Source organism: Geotrypetes seraphini, chromosome 3 (genome assembly GCF_902459505.1).
Source record: "Geotrypetes seraphini chromosome 3, aGeoSer1.1, whole genome shotgun sequence".
Lineage (NCBI taxonomy): Eukaryota > Metazoa > Chordata > Amphibia > Gymnophiona > Dermophiidae > Geotrypetes > Geotrypetes seraphini.
Window position 1 is genome coordinate 3860373 of NC_047086.1, and position 18017 is coordinate 3878389.

At 43.1% G+C, this 18017-nt stretch overlaps 1 protein-coding gene and 1 long non-coding RNA gene across 2 annotated transcripts in view; one reads left to right on the forward strand and one right to left on the reverse strand.

Annotated features, from left to right (window-relative positions):
* Positions 1-13130, forward strand: part of TRAF3IP2 (TRAF3 interacting protein 2) — a 61640-nt gene extending 48510 nt beyond the window's left edge. The window contains exons 6-9 of the mRNA XM_033939827.1: positions 986-1054; positions 5574-5690; positions 10446-10520; positions 10991-13130. Coding sequence (XP_033795718.1) covers positions 986-1054; positions 5574-5690; positions 10446-10520; positions 10991-11137 — 408 coding nt within the window. The 3' untranslated portion in view covers positions 11138-13130. The remainder of the gene's footprint in view (positions 1-985; positions 1055-5573; positions 5691-10445; positions 10521-10990) is intronic.
* The window catches only part of LOC117358201, a 167575-nt gene that overhangs the window by 103501 nt on the left and 46057 nt on the right, over positions 1-18017 (reverse strand). The gene's annotated exons all lie outside the window — the stretch shown is intronic.

Genomic DNA, 18017 nt, shown 5'->3' on the forward strand with positions numbered 1-18017 from the left:
GAAGAGGGGAATGATAGAGGATGGGGAGAGTAAGTCCTTGTATAGATACAGGTGAAGATCCCAAGCCCTTTAGGTAGCTAAAGGTGAAGAACCTCTGAAAATCCCTAATATAATAAGCCATACTATTAAGAGATCTAAAATAATTGAAAAAGACTCTGATTATAATTGTTAGCCTTTTGCACAATATATGCCTGCTGGAAAATAACTTGCTGAGGACAGCAAGTGATGCGAAACTTATGCTAAGATAAGCAGGTCAAGTGAAACTTATTCTTTCACATGACAACAGGCTCCACATCTACCATGATATCATAAAAGGATTAGGACATATCCTGACCAAGAATACAAAAATACATTATTTGCAAGAATATCTTAGCTAGATCCCAAGTAGTAAAACAGATTTTATGCTGCTTATCCTAGGAATAGGCAGTGGATTTCCCCAAGCCATCTCAATAAGGACCTATGGACTTCTCTTTTAGGAAATTGTCCAATCTTTTTTAAAACCCTGCTAAGCTTACTGATTTCATCACATTCTCTGCCAAAGAATTCCAAGGTTCAGCCACACAGGGGCAGGTGGGCTAGGATCAGGTGTTATGAGGGTGCAAACATGGCATCCTGGGCCCCAGGCTACAGAGGGTTGCAAACGATCAAATACAGCCTGTTGTGGAAGCCTTTGGGGCCCCTACTAAATTTCTGCCCTGGGCCCAACACAGGTAACATCAGCTCTTAATCTCTGATATTATGTATTCTTCTATAATGAGAACTGGAAGATGTCTCCCTGATGAGGGATGACTGGGAAGAAATAAAAAGGAACAACTAATGGCTGCTTAGTGAATGATGGATGAGAGGGAGTAAGTTGACAGGAGCCTTGAGTAGGGGAAGTAAAAGAAAACTGTTGTCTGGTAAAAAAAACAACAACAAAAAAGAGCTCTACAAGTATGGAGAAAGTGATATATGTACTAGTGATCCTTGCATGACTCTCTTGCAGATTGACATGTTTGAGGACACCGTACGGGGCATTGATATTATCAAGTGGATGGAACGCTATCTGAGTGATGTGAGTACTGCATTAGCTCATCAGGTTCAAGAGAGAGACAAAATGGTCTCCAGAGCTCATTTGGTCCATCCCGCAGCCACATGTAAGCTTCCGGGGCAACAGAATGAGTCTCTAAGGAGATATTTACAAGAAGGGTCCAAAGTTTCCTTGCTGTGTTTTCTCTCTCTGCTTCAGTTCAAGCTTTATGATCGACAGAACAACACTGCGTTGCACATCATGAAGGTTTAGGCTTGAACTGAAGCAGAGAGAGAAAGTACGGATGAGGAATGGAATGACGCAAAACTGGTGCCAGAGCATAATGTCTTCCAAGCATCCTCTTTGTATCACATTCAATTGCGTTCATTGCTGCACTATCACAAACTACTAACTTAATTCCAGCAAACACAATGGAAAATGCAGGATCATCGCCTTTCCTAAATTTTATGTACAAAATCAACATTTTGGAAACAAGTATCTGTATGTGGAAAGCTGATTTCTGGACTGCACTGAACATTTCTGAACTTACTGTAAAAGGTATTATCTGGGGACAGTAACATAGAAACATAGAAATAGACGGCAGATAAGGGCCACGGCCCATCTAGTCTGCCCACCCCAATGACCCTCCCCTACCTTTCTCTGTGAATAGATCCCACGTGTCTATCCCATTTGGCCTTAAAATCAGGCACGCTGCTGGCCTCAATCACCTGAAGTGGAAGACTATTCCAGCGATCAACCACCCTTTCAGTGAAAAAGAATTTCCTGGTGTCCCCGTGCAGTTTCCCGCCCCTGATTTTCCACGGATGCCCCCTTGTTGCCGCGGGACCCTTGAAAAAGAAGATATTCTCACATATGGGTGACGTCATCCAAGGAGCCCAGTACAGACAGTCTGAAAAGTGAACTGTCACTTTAAATTTTAAGAGCTTTGCGCATGCGCAACCTGCTTACCGCCTGCCGAGGCTTGTGGCACCTTAGTTCCATAAGCAAGCTAAGAAGCCAACCAGGGGAGGAGGGAGGAATGTGAGAATATCTGTCTGCTGTCCCCGGATAACACCAGTTACAGTAAGTAACTGTGCTTTATCCTAGGACAAGCAGGCAGAATATTCTCACATGTGGGGACTCCCTAGCTTACTGCACTGGGATGGAGGGTGAGTTGGCCATTAAGAGAATAAATTTTGAAATACTGCCTGGCCGAAGTGAGAATAGGATTCCAGATAGTAATGAGAGGTGAACGTGCGAACTAAGGATTAAGTAGCTGCTTTCAGATTTCATCAGTGGGAGTGGAACGCAATAATGCAACTGAAGCTGCCATAGCTCGGACCTTATGTGCTGTTACAGGACCCCTGAGCTGCAGCTCAGCCTGAACATAGCGGAAGGAAATACAGGCCACCAGCCATGTGGAAATAGTTCTTTTGGATACAGGATGGCCCATTCTGTTAGGATCAATGGAGGTGAACAGTTGAGGAGATGTTTTGTGAAACTGAGTTCTTTGTAAGAAGCCGAGGCTCGTTTGCAGACCAAGGAATGAGAATGAGGTTTTGGAAAGAAAACTGGTAGCACAATCTATTGACTGAAGTGAAAATCTGTGACCACTTTTGGTAAGAATTTAGGACTACCTTAACATGGTGGAATCCCATAAAGGGTGGGTCCCACACCAACATCTGAAGCTCACTCACGTGACGTGCAGAAGTGATGAAAATAAAAAATACCACTGTCAAAATGAGATATTTAAAATGAGCAGAAGACATTTTCAAATGGTTCAAATGGAGGCTTCAGCAATCTAGTGAGAATAGTAAGATCTCAAACCACTGGAGGTGGCTTAAAAGGTGGTTTGATATTGAAAAGGCCTGTCATAAACCTGGAAACAAGAGGATGCGCAGACAGAGATTTATTAGTGACCTGAACCTGGAAAGCACTGATAGTACTCAGGCAGAATCTGACTGAAGTGGTGTTAAGACCTGGGTTGGAGAAGTGAAGAAGATATTCCAACACTGAAGATATGGGGGAGGATGAAGCATCAAGATGCTGAAGATCACACCTTGCTGAAAACAATGTCCACTTCTGTTAGTAGCACTGCCGAGTGGAAGGTTTTCTGGATGCAGCTAAAATGACTCTAACAGGATTAGAGATATCAGCATCTGTTGAGGTCAAGCTGAAAGGTAGCAAGCTGTCAGGTGTAACGACTGTAGATTGGGATTCAAAACAGACCCTTGACTCTGAGTGAGAAAAGATGGAAAGATCTGCAGGGTTATTAGATCTTTGATCATGAGCTGAAGTAGAAAGGAGAACCACGGTTGTCTTGGCCACCGAGGAGGTACGAGAATCATGGTGGCAGAGTCAGAGAGCCCATCCCTCCTTGATTATTTATGTAACATAGTGCAACTTGATTGTCAGTGCGAACAAGAGGGACAGGATTGGATATACTGTTTGAAAGTCTTTAGAGAATTCTACAGTGGGTAATGTGGAACTCCTGTTCTTGAGCAGACCAGAAACTCTTTGTTTTGAGACCATTCAGGAGAACAAATATGGACGAGTCTGTGGTCAAAAATTTCTGATGTGGAGGCATTTGAAAGAGCAGCCCTTTGGAAAGATTTGATGAATATATGCACCACTGAATAGTTTAAGGACTGCAATCTTCAGAGAGAATGGACGCTAGGGACCACTGAGCTGTTCTGAGATGAACGCGAAGTGGGTAATATGCACTGTAGACGCCATGTAACCTAATAGGATAATCACTGGACTGACTGAGATGGATTGCAGATGATAGACTTGATTGCAAAGTTGAACTTTGCTGAGTATAGTGGTTGAGAGGGATTTCAAAAAGCTGATTTTAAAACGTAAACGTCGACTGTAATGCTGCTGACACTACTAATTATTGCCGAAGGTAATGAATCAATTTGCTTTTCATAGCCAATACATAGTATTACTTCAGTTTTGTCCATATTGAATTTCAAGTGGTTAAAATCCATCCATTTGTTGATCACACCAAAACAGTACTTAACTCGTTCTAAAGCATCTGGCATCGAACTTTTTAGCAGCACCAGAAACTGGATATCAACAGCATATAGTTTACAGCTAACCCCTAGCTCCTGTCATAATGGAAGCAGATAATGCAGACCATTTCAGCACCACCCAATTTGAATGACTTGTCCCTGCTTCAACACGGATAGAAAAGAGGTAAATCACTGCAGAACCATACCACCAATACCCAGTTCCTGTAATCTTAGCAAAAGGGTCTGATGTACAACCATGTCAAACACCGCTAAAATACAAAAAAAATTCATAAAAAATGTTTCACCCTGATCCATTTCCCTATAGATCATATCCAAAGTTGAAGTCAGCAATAATTCTGTAGAATGCTGTGGTCGAAATCCAAAGTGACTGTTATCTGGCACAACAGACTTATCCAGAAATTCCTGAAGTTGAAAAAGCACTATTTTTTCAAGAACCTTTGCAAGGAATGGCAATGATGAAATAGGGCGAAAGTGTTGAAACATGCTACCATCCACCTTGTTTTTCTATAACAACCACCTTTTTTAATAACAAGGGGATAAAGCCCTCCTGAAGCGATCATGTCACTAAGTTCCATATAGATGGAACAATCACTTCCCTAATTGTAGCAAAAACTCTTATAGGATGTCCAGTTCCTGAGGGATGGGATCCTCCCACTGATCCTTTTAATGGATAGTCGCTGCAGTCAGGAACCCACAGTATCCATGACTGTAACAACACAAATTACAAGCAGCTTTGTAAAATGAGTGACAGCACTGGACATGCTGGCAAATGGACAGACACAACACCAAAAGCATGTGAAGTACCATCTTAGGTTGTGGAGAGGGGAATTGAGATATCACAGAAATACAGGAACACATTTTTTTTTTACGACATCTCAACTCCCCTCTCCACAACCAATCTAAGATGGGCCTCTACATGTTTTTAAGGTTGCATATATTATGCAAAGTTCTTTACTGGTTAAAGCATTGTTTCTTTAAAATACTGTTGACTTGAGTCTGAAAACCATCCTCTAACCATTAGGAAGAAAGGTCAATTTGTTTTCATTCTTCTTTTGGGTCATGTTCTTAAGTTCATCTAGCTCTTTGTATATTTTCCACTGTAGCCCAGGTGGGACCCTTTGGAATGATTGGATTGTGGAGAAGAGCGATAGGGTCTTCCCCATCAATTGATATACATTCCAGATGTCCCCAACAGAGGCCTCAGGACTGCGAGGTGGGAGTCTCCTACAGCCCTTGGACTGGCTTTTCAGATCAGGAAACTGCATGCTTCTTATCATTGCCAGGCGCTATAAGAGGAATTTTCTGTAATTTGTTTCAAGTTGCCAAGAACTGAGTCTGGGCAGCAGCACAATATTCTCAAACATTTAGGGAGAAAACAGTAACTTGCTTTGCTTCATAATAATCTGGCTAAGGAAGAGGTTAAGAGCTACAGTGCGGTGAAAGAGTGTGTGGAACAAAGAAGTTGTTTGCAATTTAACTGAGTGTAATTAGCACTGCTCTAATGACACTCTTCTCTCTGTTATTAACAGAAGACGGTGATGATAATCATAGCCCTGAGCCCAAAGTACATGCAGGATGTTGACGGAGATGACTCCCTCCTGACCAAGGATAAGCATGGCCTGCACACCAAGTACATCCACAGAATGGTGAGGGGTTTCTCATTCACTTGACTTGGAGGAGGAGGAATGCCTAGTAGTTAGAGCAATAGGCAAGGATGCAGGACAAACCAGCCTTGGTATGCTTAGAGTTTGCTTTATTTACTTACATACCACTTATAACTAAGTAGAATAAAGTTAAAATTTACAAAAATTGCCTTCAGTGATCTTGGAAAGCTCAGTTTGGGGATCAAAGAGGGTGGGAGAACTTCACTATGAGGAAAGCTAAAGCGACTAGGGTTTTACAACTTGGAGAAGAGATGGCTCAGGGTGATATGATAGAGGTCTATAAAATACTGAGTGAAGAGGAAAGGGTAGATGTGATTAGCTTGTTCACGCTTTCCAAAAATACTAGGACTAGGGGGCATGCAATGAAGCTACTAAATAGTAGATTTAAAACAAACTAGAGAAAATATTTCTTCACTCAACGTATAATTAAACTCTGGAATTCGTTGCCGGAGAATGTGTTGAAAGCAGTTAGCTTTTCAGGGTTAAAAAAAGGTTTAGATAATTTCCTAAAACAAAAGTCTATAATAGAAACATGATGGCAGATAAAGGCCAAATGGCCCTTCTAGTCTGCCCATCCGCAGTAACCATTATCTCTTTCTTTCTCTGAAAGATCCCACATGCCTATCCCAGGCCCTCTTGAATTCAAACACAGTCTCTGTCTCCACCACCTCGTCCAGAGACTGTTCCCCGCATCTACCACCCTTTCTGTAAAAAAGTATTTCCTCAGATTACGCCAGAGCCTATCACCTCTTAACTTCATCCTATGCCCTCGTATTGCATTGACATTTATAATAATAATAATAATAATAACAGTTTATATACTGCAGGACCGTGAAGTTCTATGCGGTTTACAATGATTAAAAATAGTACAAATTGAGTGGAATTGACAGTCCCTGCTCAGAAGATCTTACAATCTAACTTGGACAGACATACATAGACATATAGAGTAGGGGGTTCAGAACCCAAGATGAGAGAAGTTAGGAGTTGAAAGCACTCAAAAGGTGGGCTTTTTAAAGGGGGGTGAGAGTGCTTTGAATAGGAAGTTTTGTATGATAAAGAGATGGTGAAGATTGGAGCTAAGAGAAGTGGTTAAGTGGATATAGTATTCTTGTTTTGTCTCCCTGTTTTATGTTTAAATGATTTTTATTATTCCAGCAGTAAGAAGCAAATACAAACAGTAGTACCATTCAGGAAATAACATTTTCAACAATATAATCAGTTCCCCTCCCATCCCCAAGAATCCATGGCCAGTCCAACAGCTGAGAGTGGGAATAAAATCTTAAAGATTCAAAAGTCTACTGCGAGCACGCGGTGTGAGGTCCTGCCAGAAGTGCTCCCACCATGCGTCTCTCCAGTGTTGCGTGCACTATCATTAGGGATCTCCATTGTGCATATGACGGGGGATCACGGGAGAGCCAGTTGGTGAGGATGGCTTTTTTTCCCATCAAAAGGGTTTTGGAGATAAATGCTGACATTTCCCTGGGTTTGGGCGAGGCTATATTATAAAATCCAAATAACGCCCTCGGTTGCGGAAGCCATCGCCTTCCCCAAACGATGTGGTATATAGGCCAAGATGTCTCCAAAACTGTTGGATTGCGGGGCAGGCCCAAAACATGTGACTCAAAGATGCGTGAGCCTGATTGCATTTCGGGCAAGAATGCGACGCAGTAATCCCCATACGGGCTGCACGTTCCGGTGGAATGTAAAGTCTAAGAACAATTTTCAATTGCATTTCCCAGTGAGTAATATTGGGTGACACCTTCTGAATGTTCTTCAGGACCTGTTGTAACTGTTGAGCAGTCAACTGGCAATGCAAGTCCTCAGCCCACTCTGTCGCTAATATATCCAGATTTGTACTTGGTTGGCAATCCCGGATCCCCACAATATGAAATCGTAGAGGAATCCTCTGTTGGGCTGAAAGGCTGAAGAGTTCCGAAAGCGCCTCCCTGCAGACTTCAGTAAGGGCAGCCACTGGGAGGGACTGAACATAGTGACGGATCTGGTAATAGGCGAAGAGATCATTAGCCTGGAGGTCAAAAGTCCGTTGCAGCTCGGCAAATGTGACCAGGCTCCCCTCCTCCGAAAACAGGTGAAAAAGATATTGTAGACCTTGTGCTTGCCACCCAAGAAAGATGGCATTTTGCATGCCCGGCTGGAAAGCTCCATTGCCCTGTATAGGCAAATATAAAGACATCCTAGAAGACAATTTGGCTGTTTTACAGACCCATCTCCATGTCCTTCTGGCCGGCGTAAAAATGGGGTAGTGAGACACCAAAGGACGCATCCTCGGATCCGCCACATGTAGAAAATAGCTCACATGGAACAGAGCCAGCAAAGATAACTCCAGTGGTGTAGCAGAAAAATTTTCGCTCTATCGTTCAAGCCTTATTGCTATCTTGAATTGATTACTGCAATCTTTTGTATCTTGGATTGTCAAAGAAAACATGCAAACCTGTCCAACTTCTAATGAATTCAGCGGCTAGATTGATCATGGCATTCCTAGGGTTGCCCATATTACTCCAATCTTAAAAACTCTCCACGGTTACCTGTTCAATAGAGAATTTGCTATAAAGCTCTGCCTGTCATTCAAAGCTTGTGGGAAATCTATCAACCCGCAAGATGTTTGAGATCTGAGGGAGGGATGTTGCTCATCAGCTTAAAAGAAAATGGGATTCGTTATGTTTAATCTAGAATATCGATTTTCTCACTTGCTGGTAAGAATCTCTGGAATTCAATTCCAGGTATAATGAGATTATGCAAAGATTGTGCGTCTTAAAAATACAATTATTTGCAAGATGGCGTCGGGCTGGACGCGCTGAGATGCCGCTCTGAGGATTTTCCTTCAACAATTTTCAAACAATTTGTAAGCGGTTCAATTACTTACCCGATGCCTAAACGCAGGGGCCGTAGCACCGCTGGTGCCTCGCGGCCCACGGCCACCCCCGCGGCTGGAGACATCGGGGAACTCATCAGGCGGATGCAGGGTATTTTTTCGGCGTCGGAGGGAGGCCCGCAGAGGAGTAGCGGCGTCAGTGAGGACGTGGAGATTCCTCCGGGATTGGAGACATCGTTGAGCCCCGACGTTAGGGCGCCGCCCCCGCAACCTCAGCTAAGCAGCTCTCCAAGGGGTAAGGTAACCCCGGAGGTCGGGGTCTTGTCTTCCCCTGAGGCAAGTAGTCCATCACAGAGCCTGCTGACAGGAGCTCCTATGGATATGAGCTCCTTTGAAGAAGCTGAGGGGGAATCATCTGAGAGGCGAGTTAACCTTCAGGGACAGCGTAATATTCAACTGGACGGTGAGCACTATGACATTTCTTTATCTGTATTTTCTTTGGAAAAACCCTCAGAAGTAACTCTGGACTCACTATGGGATCTTATGGCCGGACTAGTGAAGACCATAAGTCCCAAACTTCAGTTAATTGAGGGGAAATTATCTCAACATTCTACTGAACTTAAAGATTTGAAAAAGGATATGACTGCCTCTAATTTCTCGGTTCAAAAGCTTGAACAGGACATTAAATCATCCAAACAATTACAGGAATCTTTAATGAAAGATAATATCAATCTTAGAAGAAAAATGGAGAACTTAGAAAATAACTCGAGATACAATAACTTAAGAATCATTAATTTTCCTAAGTTGCCACTGACACCTCCTAGAGAAATGTTTAAAAGATATTTTCTTGAAGTTTTGGGGGCCTCAGAAGATTCATTACCTCCTTTATCACGAGTCTATTACTTACCTAATAAGACTAAATTACCAAAAAAGCCGTCGGATCAAGGACTATTGGATGTATCAGAGTTACTGGAAAAATCAGATAAAGAGGTTGTAGAACCGAGTACTTTGATTATAACAGTAGCTCTCTCTATTGATAAAGTATGGTTGTTAAAACTGTTCTTTAAAAATAGACAGAAAGAATTTATGGGTTGTAAAGTCCAGGTATTTCCTGATTTATCACGAGAGACGCAAAGGCGTCGTCGTGAATTTCTTTTGTTGAAGCCAGGTGTTATATCTTTGGGTGCTACTTTTTATTTGCGACACCCTTGTAAATGTATAGTCCATCACCGATCAGTTAAATATGTTTTCTTTGAGCCTAATCAGTTGACTTCTTTTTTAGCGCTCTCCCGATTGGAGGTAGAAAAATCATAAGCTCTATGACTATAGGTTAATCCCAGCAATCAGCCTTCCAGCTAACTTTATGAAAGAGTGTACATTAAGTTCAATTCTTTAATTTAGGCTTTATTTTATAAGAAATCTTGGATCCAATTTAGAGGACTTGAGCATTTTAGTTAATATATGATTTAATGTTATTGGAATGTTTCTTGCTTTATCTAGAATTGCTAATTTGCTTTCTGTACAAGGTATTCTTGATTATATGATTTGAAAATCAATAAATATATTTAAACATAAAAATACAATTATTTGTGGACACCTTTCTCTAACTCTGTGGTTATTATTTGTTTTAGATTTAAAGAATTCTGTATTAAGGAAATTTGTGGGGAAGATTGACTTATTTGTTTACTGCATTTTTTTGCTTGTTTGCGCTTGAAATTGTGGATGTAAATGTTTTGTACATTACTTAGATTTCAGCGATTCATACATTTTTAAAATAAATAAATAAATTACCGTGGCTTTATAAAAGAGGCCCTAAAGGAGAAACACGAGTGAATTTTGGGCAAGTGGAAAAAGGGAACCATTCTGGTCAGAGGTAGCTTTCAACCTATCCTTTGTTATTGCAGATGCAAATTGAGTTCATCGAGCAAGGAAGCATGAACTTCAGATTCATCCCCGTGCTCTTCCCTAATGCAAAACAGGTGAGTGAGTTCATGGAGGTGGCATACCAAGTGCCTCAAGGACAAGGAATTGTGGTGTTCATGGCATGTGCCAAGAGACGACTCATTGTGCGTAGACTGCTTTGTGGGCTATACTCCACTAAAGTCTGACCCAGCAGAGGCATTGCTTATGTTCTTAAAACCAGCACATTAACATGGATGGAGTGTGGGACAGAGGAGAGGGAAGAGATGGGGCATATTAAAACCATTCATTTTCTGAATTTACTACACAACTAACATGCCTGTAAAAGAATGATAGTGAAATTAATAGTCGAATTATAGACTCCCATTCAGCACCTTTCTCACAACTCCCCCTTCACTCTTACACACACACACACATAGGACTATCATTTTTCAGATTTGTGTAATTTGGTTCTAATAAACGATTCTTAGAGATGCCAGATGTAGGACAAAGGAGAGTCATGCTGGGTATGTTTTTTTCCTGTTTCCAGGATGATGTTCCTACCTGGCTTCGGAACACTCACATTTATCGGTGGCCAAATAATAAGAAGCAGATCTTGCTGCGGTTACTGAGAGAGGAAGAATACATTCCTCCTCGCATTGGGCCCCCACCCACCATTCACGTGATGCCAATCTGAACAAGAGCTGCTGTATTGGGACGAAGCTTCTGCTGGTGGACAGTGACGGGGCTTTCTGATGGGACCTTATATGTACTGTCTTGAAAAACCTGTGGAAGATTGAGTGTTGCTATGCAGGAAACTCACATCTTCAAGAGATCCCCATAAAATTGGCGAGTTCCTGCTTTTCCTCACTTCCAGGATTACTGTGATCTCTCTACTTATCCTTTTGTGAGCTTTTAACTGACCAAGATGTCCTAAATCTAAGAGAGAGATTATTTGCTGCTCAGGGTTTTTATATGTATAATTTTGACCTTCTATTGTCTCAGGTACAACCTTAAATTATAAGCCTTCCAGGGACAGCGAAATACTTAGTGTTCTTGCATGTAGCTCACCTTGACGTACTACTGAAAAAAAGAGGTGAGCTAAATCCAAGTAATAATATGTGTGGTTATTATACAGAGGAAGGAAGGTGTGCTGAGAACTTGGTGAAAAACAAGCATCCTATATTCTCAGTGAGGGGAAAAAGCACAGAAACTGCCTTGGATCAGGAGAGAGAAATTATAAGTGGGTCTTGCTCTGTGGCTGTAGACTGGGATTTACCCTTACTGGTGAGGATACAAAGAACTGGTCTAATTGATATTCTGTGCTGTCATCTATAGCCCTTTTCAAATTGCATCATTATTTTAAAGCCCCAAACATTCAGCCTTTCAACTATCTGAGCATGTATAAGATATCCCTGGATACAAAACATTACCCAAGCTGGCTGACGAGCCATGTTTTCAAAAAGATCACCTTCCTCCTTTCCATCTTTAAGGTAGCCAGTACCAAGGAACAGTGTCAGTACTAGAAAATGTGCAATGCCAGGACCGAGCTTTGCTGGGAAAAAGCAGTTGATACTTGATCTAATTGATCTTGCCAGACATACCAGCCTATCTTAGCTGCAAAACAACCCGGGCCACTTCTGTGAACACCAAGGCCAGTATCTGGAATTCCACCCTACCAGTGTACAACAGGTTTCAATATGGGCATTGCCGTTTCTTTTTTTTTACTTGTTCTTAGGGAAACCAATGTAAATTGAATTACAGTAATCTAAATGTGACCCTTCTCTTCGCTGCTCTATTGACCTAAAGTCTGCAAATTATGATATTGGACAAGATGTCATAGTATCCACAGGAAGTTATTGTAAAGGCATTTAACCTTGTAAATAATAGTTTCCATAAGTAGATTAGCAAGGATGGCAAGGATGTAGGTGGCCAGGATGTGGAGATTAAGGGATAAGGTCTGGGTGAGTCATAAATATATACATTTAGGCCAGGATTCTGCAAAGTGCATCCCAATTTTAGGCAGCTGTAGGTGTCCTACAGCTGTCTAATCAGCATATCGGGACGCATGTTTAAAAAAAAAAAAAATGCTCCCCAGGCAGGCCGCCAATATTAAAGGCGCCTCCGGGAGCCTAGGGAGGCCCGCAACACTGCCTAATCTCGTCTAAGGGCCTTAGGTAAACCTAGGCGGCCCTAGTGTCTACCTAGTAGAGGGAGAGACACTTACAATGTAGGCCAGCAAAATGCAGGCCTACATTGTAAGTAAACACAGCCGCTATACTTATCGCGGCAAGGGATCGTGATAAGTATAGTGGCCACAGCTGCCTGTCTCCTACCCCGATTGCCGGCAGGAGAGTGCCCAACTCCTCCTGCCGGAATTCCACCCGCCCAACATGCCCGATCTCTGGCAGGAGGGTGCCTGACCCCTGCTGCCGGAAGGCCGCCCACCCAACACCCCCGATCACCGGCAGGAGGGTGCCCAACCCCTCCTGTCAGAAGGCCGCCCACCCAACACCACCGATCGCTGGAAGGAGGATTCCCAACCCCTCCTGCCGGACACCTCCCTGCACTAATGCCCCCCTTATCGCGGCAGGGAGATCCCTTGCCGCGATAAGTATAGCGGCCACGTCTACTTACAATGTAGGCCAGCATTTTGCTGGCCTACATTGTAAGTGTCTCTCCCTCTACTAGGGAGACGCATAGGGCCTGCCTGGGGAGCTTTTTAAAAACAAACAAACACATGTGTCCCAATTGGCTGATTAGACAGCTGTAGGATGCCTACAGCTGCCTAAAATTGGGAGGCACTTTGCAGAATCCGGGCCTCAGAGACTCACATTTAAAACAATTTTAATCAGACAGGCTCTTGTCTGGTTAAATCACACTGTCCGGATTGTACTTGAATTTTCAGTGGCACTTAACAGATAGTACTGCTGAAAATCAGGGCAAATTTCAGCTGAACTATATGGTTAGTATTGGGACAATCTGGGGGCGGAGTCAGGGAAGACCTGGAAAGGATCCATGTACCACCATTATTCCACTGTAGAATTTGGCTAAGTAACTGGGCACACAGGAGCACATTAACAACTGTTCTCTCTTTGCTCAGTTAATAATGCTGGTAGCACACTGAATACTATTAGAACTTGGATAACTTCCAGGAGCCACTGAGTGTTTGGATATTCAGTGCAGGTAGCCAGAGAGGTGCTGGGCCTGAGGGCCTGATTGTATAAACAGACCCTAACTCGTAGGCACTACTCTTCACAGTTGTCAATCAACTGCTAGGCCTCCTGTATAGAATCATACCTAGCGTTGCTGAGGCGTGCTTAGGCTTTGCGAGGCATCCTAGAGAGGTCAGCACCAGTATATTAGGCCTAATTTACTGGCATTTAACTCAGATGCCTAGTGACACCTAAGTCAACCATGACTATTCTGTGCCCCTAATCACACCTGATTTTCAGGTAGGCATCATTAGGCGTTGGAAGGTGCCTCAACTTAGATGTTGCTAGGCGCTGCACAGATATCCATGCGCAACCTTAACTGGTATTCTGAAAATTATTTTTAATGGGTTTTTAATGGTGTGGTCAATTAGCAAGCCATTTAACCCATTAAAAAACAAGTTGCTTTCATCCTGCAGGGATCTTGTTGGGCTAGTTGACCACCTTGCAGGTCAGAGGACGAGGGCAGAGACTCGTGTGGTGGGAGTAAAGACTATTCTCCTTTACTGGACGCAGGGCACAGCTCCTTCCATCTGGCATTGGTGCAATAGGTTCCACACACTATTGTTAATGGAGCTTAGAGCTTTGCAGCTTACCTTTAAAGGACAGCGACGCTTTTATTCCATATGGGGTGCTTATATTCATTCCCTCAGTTCTAGGGCTCGTAGTCAGTTGGAGTTGCCTGGCTCAGCCTTTTGATTGGTTCGCTCCCTTGCACCGGGTTGTTCCTTTGCCTTATTCTCTCCGGGGGAGGGTGGTACCTTTGCTACTGGATGGTTTAGGCTCCCTGGGGCTCCTTCATTTTGGGAGTCATAAGAGTTTGGGCTCCTGATTTCTAGGGTAGTCTTCCCTGATTCATGGGATTTTCTTAACTTGGGGCTCTGGGGATTTAGCTGGATGGTGGAATAGAGGCTGGGGGGGTTTGATGGCTACTTTATCTTGTATAAAATGGATAACTGTCTGTTGTTTTCTGGCATATCTTGTTGTACATGTTTGTTCTTGTTATCAATAAAAATTGTTGAAACATAAAAAACAAGTTGTGCGCAGATTTAAGTTATGTATCGCTAGGTATCCTTGATTAGGGCACCATTTACAGATTCAGGCCCCGAGGCTCGGATTCTATAAATGGCGCCTTAAGTTAGGTACTTGTAGGTATCCTACCAACATCTAAGCTAAGTTGAAAACGCTGTTTAAAAAAGAAAAAGAAAAGCATTTAAAATGAAAAATGTAGGCACCGTGCCAGAATCGTGCCTAAGGAGGTGCTTTGCAATGTCAAACACACGATTGGCAGCTGTTTATAAAATCCAGGCCTGAATGTCCAAGCCAAATCAGCCCCAAGTGGCCAGCATTTTCAAAATGTTGACTACCAGAGGCTGAATATTCAGAAGATATAGATATGAATTTTTTTTTCTTAATCCCTGTCTGTTTTTCCACTTGATTTGAGGCTTGCACAGGTTAAGGGGGGATAATATCTCAGATTTATTTTTGATTGAAAAATTAGCAGCGTCCCTAGTTCAATGGTGCTAGTCATATGTATTGTCCTGTGAGAGCTGGGCCGCTGGGTCTCTAAGTGCTGGAATTTGAACATGCAAAATTAGTTGCAAAATTAGATCCCTAGTATGTGTCGAGGTAGGATAAAAACTTGTACTGTAACCATGGCAAATTGTAGCCTGTTAACTGTATATAGTGTGTGTTGGCCTGTAACTCATTCTGGAAAAGCGGAGGCTGTGAGGGGACATGATAGAGACTTACAAGATCATGAAGGGCATAGAGAAAGTGGAGAGGGACAGATTCTTCAAGCTTTTAAAAACTACAAGAACGAGAGGGCATTCAGTAAAATTAAGAATGGACAGATTCAAAACCAATGCTAGGAAGTCCTTCTTCACCCAAAGGGTGGTGGACATCTGGAATGCGCTTCCAGAGGGTGTGATAGGACAGAGTACAGTATTGGGGTTCAAGAGGGGATTAGATGGTTTCCTGAAGGAAAAGGGGATAGAAGGGTATAGATAGAGGATTACTATACAGGTCCTGGACCTGATGGACCGCCGCGTGAGCAGACTACTGGGCATGATGGACCTCTGGTCTGACCCAGCAGAGGCATTACTTATGTTCTTATGTTCTGGGCTCTTTGGGGATGATGGGATAGAGAACATAAGAACTGCCGCTGCTGGGTCAGACCAGTGATCCATCGTGCCCAGCAGTCCACTCACGCGGCGACCCTTAGGTCAAAGACCAGTGCCCTAACTGAGACTAGCTTTACCTGCGTAGGTTCTGGTTCAGCCACCCACAGAAGTAAAAAAATCACTCAATAGGTGTAATAGTGAAATTAATACTTCTAAAACACACACTTAGAATTCAAAAATATGCTCAGAGACACGAAGGCAACAACATGGAGCCGCAGCCCCAAGAGAAAATTGCCTCACCACCCAATCATTGCATATTCTAAATTCCAGGAATGAAACTCATGGTGGGGAAGAAGATCAAGAAGAGGATAAGCACTGTAAAGACGCTAGAGCAAGCATGGTCCCTTTTTAAGGACACAGTCACCGAGGTACAAAATCTATATATACCACATATCAACAAGGGTTCCAAGAGGAAAAAGATGGAACCGGCATGGCTCGCTGTAGCGGTGAAAGAAGCAATCAGGGATAAGAAAACTTCATTTAAGGAATGAAAAAGGTCAAAAATGGATGAAAACTGGAAAAAGCACAAACAGCATCAAAGCAGGTGCCATAAGGCGGTAAAAGGGGCCAAACGAGACTATGAGGAAAAAATAGCCAAGGAGACGAAAAACTTTAAGCCGTTCTTCAATATATTAAGGGGAAACGACCTATGAAGGAAGCGGTGGGGCCATTGGATGACCGAGGAATGGAGTGCTAAAGGAGGACAAAGTCATCGCCGACAAACTGAACACATTTTTTGCATCTGTTTACCGAAGAGGATATATGCAACATACCGGAAGCTGACAGGCTATACGTGGAAAATGAAGATGGGAAACTGACAGGGTTGACGGTCAGTCTAGAAGAGGTATGCCAGCTGATTGATAGGCTTAAAATTGATAAATCCCCAGGACCAGATGGCATCCATCCGAGGGTAATCAAGGAACTGAAAGGGACTATAGTTGAACTGCTTCAACTGATAGCCAATCTGTCGATCAAATCGCGAACGGTTCCGGAAGACTGGAAGATGGCGAATGTTACACCGATCTTCATGAAAGGTTCAAGGGGTGATCCGGGAAACTACAGACTGGTGAGTCTGACCTCGGTACTGGGAAAGATGGTAGAGGTGCTGATAAAGGACCGCATCATTGAGCACCTTGATGGACACAATCTGATGAGGACCAGCCAGCATGGCTTCAGCAGAGGAAGATCTTGCTTGACGACTTGCTGCACTTCTTCGAGAGAGTAAACAGATGGATAGACAAGGGTGACCCAGTCGACATTGTATATCTGGATTTTCAGAAGGCTTTTAACAAGGTTCTGCATGAACGACTACTTCGAAAAATTGTAAGTCATGGAATCGAGGGTGAAATACTCACATGGATTAAAAATTGGCTGGCGGATAGGAAACAGAGAGTGGAAGTAAATGGACAATACTCAGACTGGAAAAGTGTCACCAGTGGAGTGCCACAGGGTTCGGTGCTTGGACCCGTGCTCTTCAACATATTTATAAACGACTTGGAAATTGGTATGACGAGTGGGTGATTAAATTTGCGGACAATACGAAGTTATTCAGAGTAGTGAAGACGCAGGAGGATTTCGAACATCTGCAACGTGACAAACACGCTCAAGAAATGGGCCGCGACATGGCAGATGAGGTTCAACGTGATAAGTGTAAGGTGATGCATGTTGGTAACAAAAATCTTATGCATGAATACAGGATGTCCGGGGCGGTACTTGGAGAGACCCCACAAGAAAAAGACTTGGAAGTACTGGTCGACAAGACGATGAAGCTGTCCGCGTAATGTGCAGCGGCAGCAAAAAGGGCAAACAGAATGCTGGGAATGATTACGAAGGGGATCATGAACAGATCGGAGAGAGTTGTCATGCCCCTATACCGGGCCATGGTGTGCCCTCACCTGGAGTACTGTGTCCACAACTGGTCGCCATACATGAAGAAGGACACGGTACTGTTCAAAAGTGTCCAAGGAAGAGTGACTAAAATGGTAAAGGGGCTGGAGAGATTAGAGAAACTGGGCCTCTACTCCCTTGAAAAGAGGAGACTGAGAGGGGACATGATAGAAACATTCAAGATACTGAATGGAATAGACTTAGTAGATAAGGACAGGTTGTTCACCCTCTCCAAGGTAGGGAGAATGAGAGGGCACTCTCTAAAGTTGAAAGGGGATAGATTCCGTATGAACAT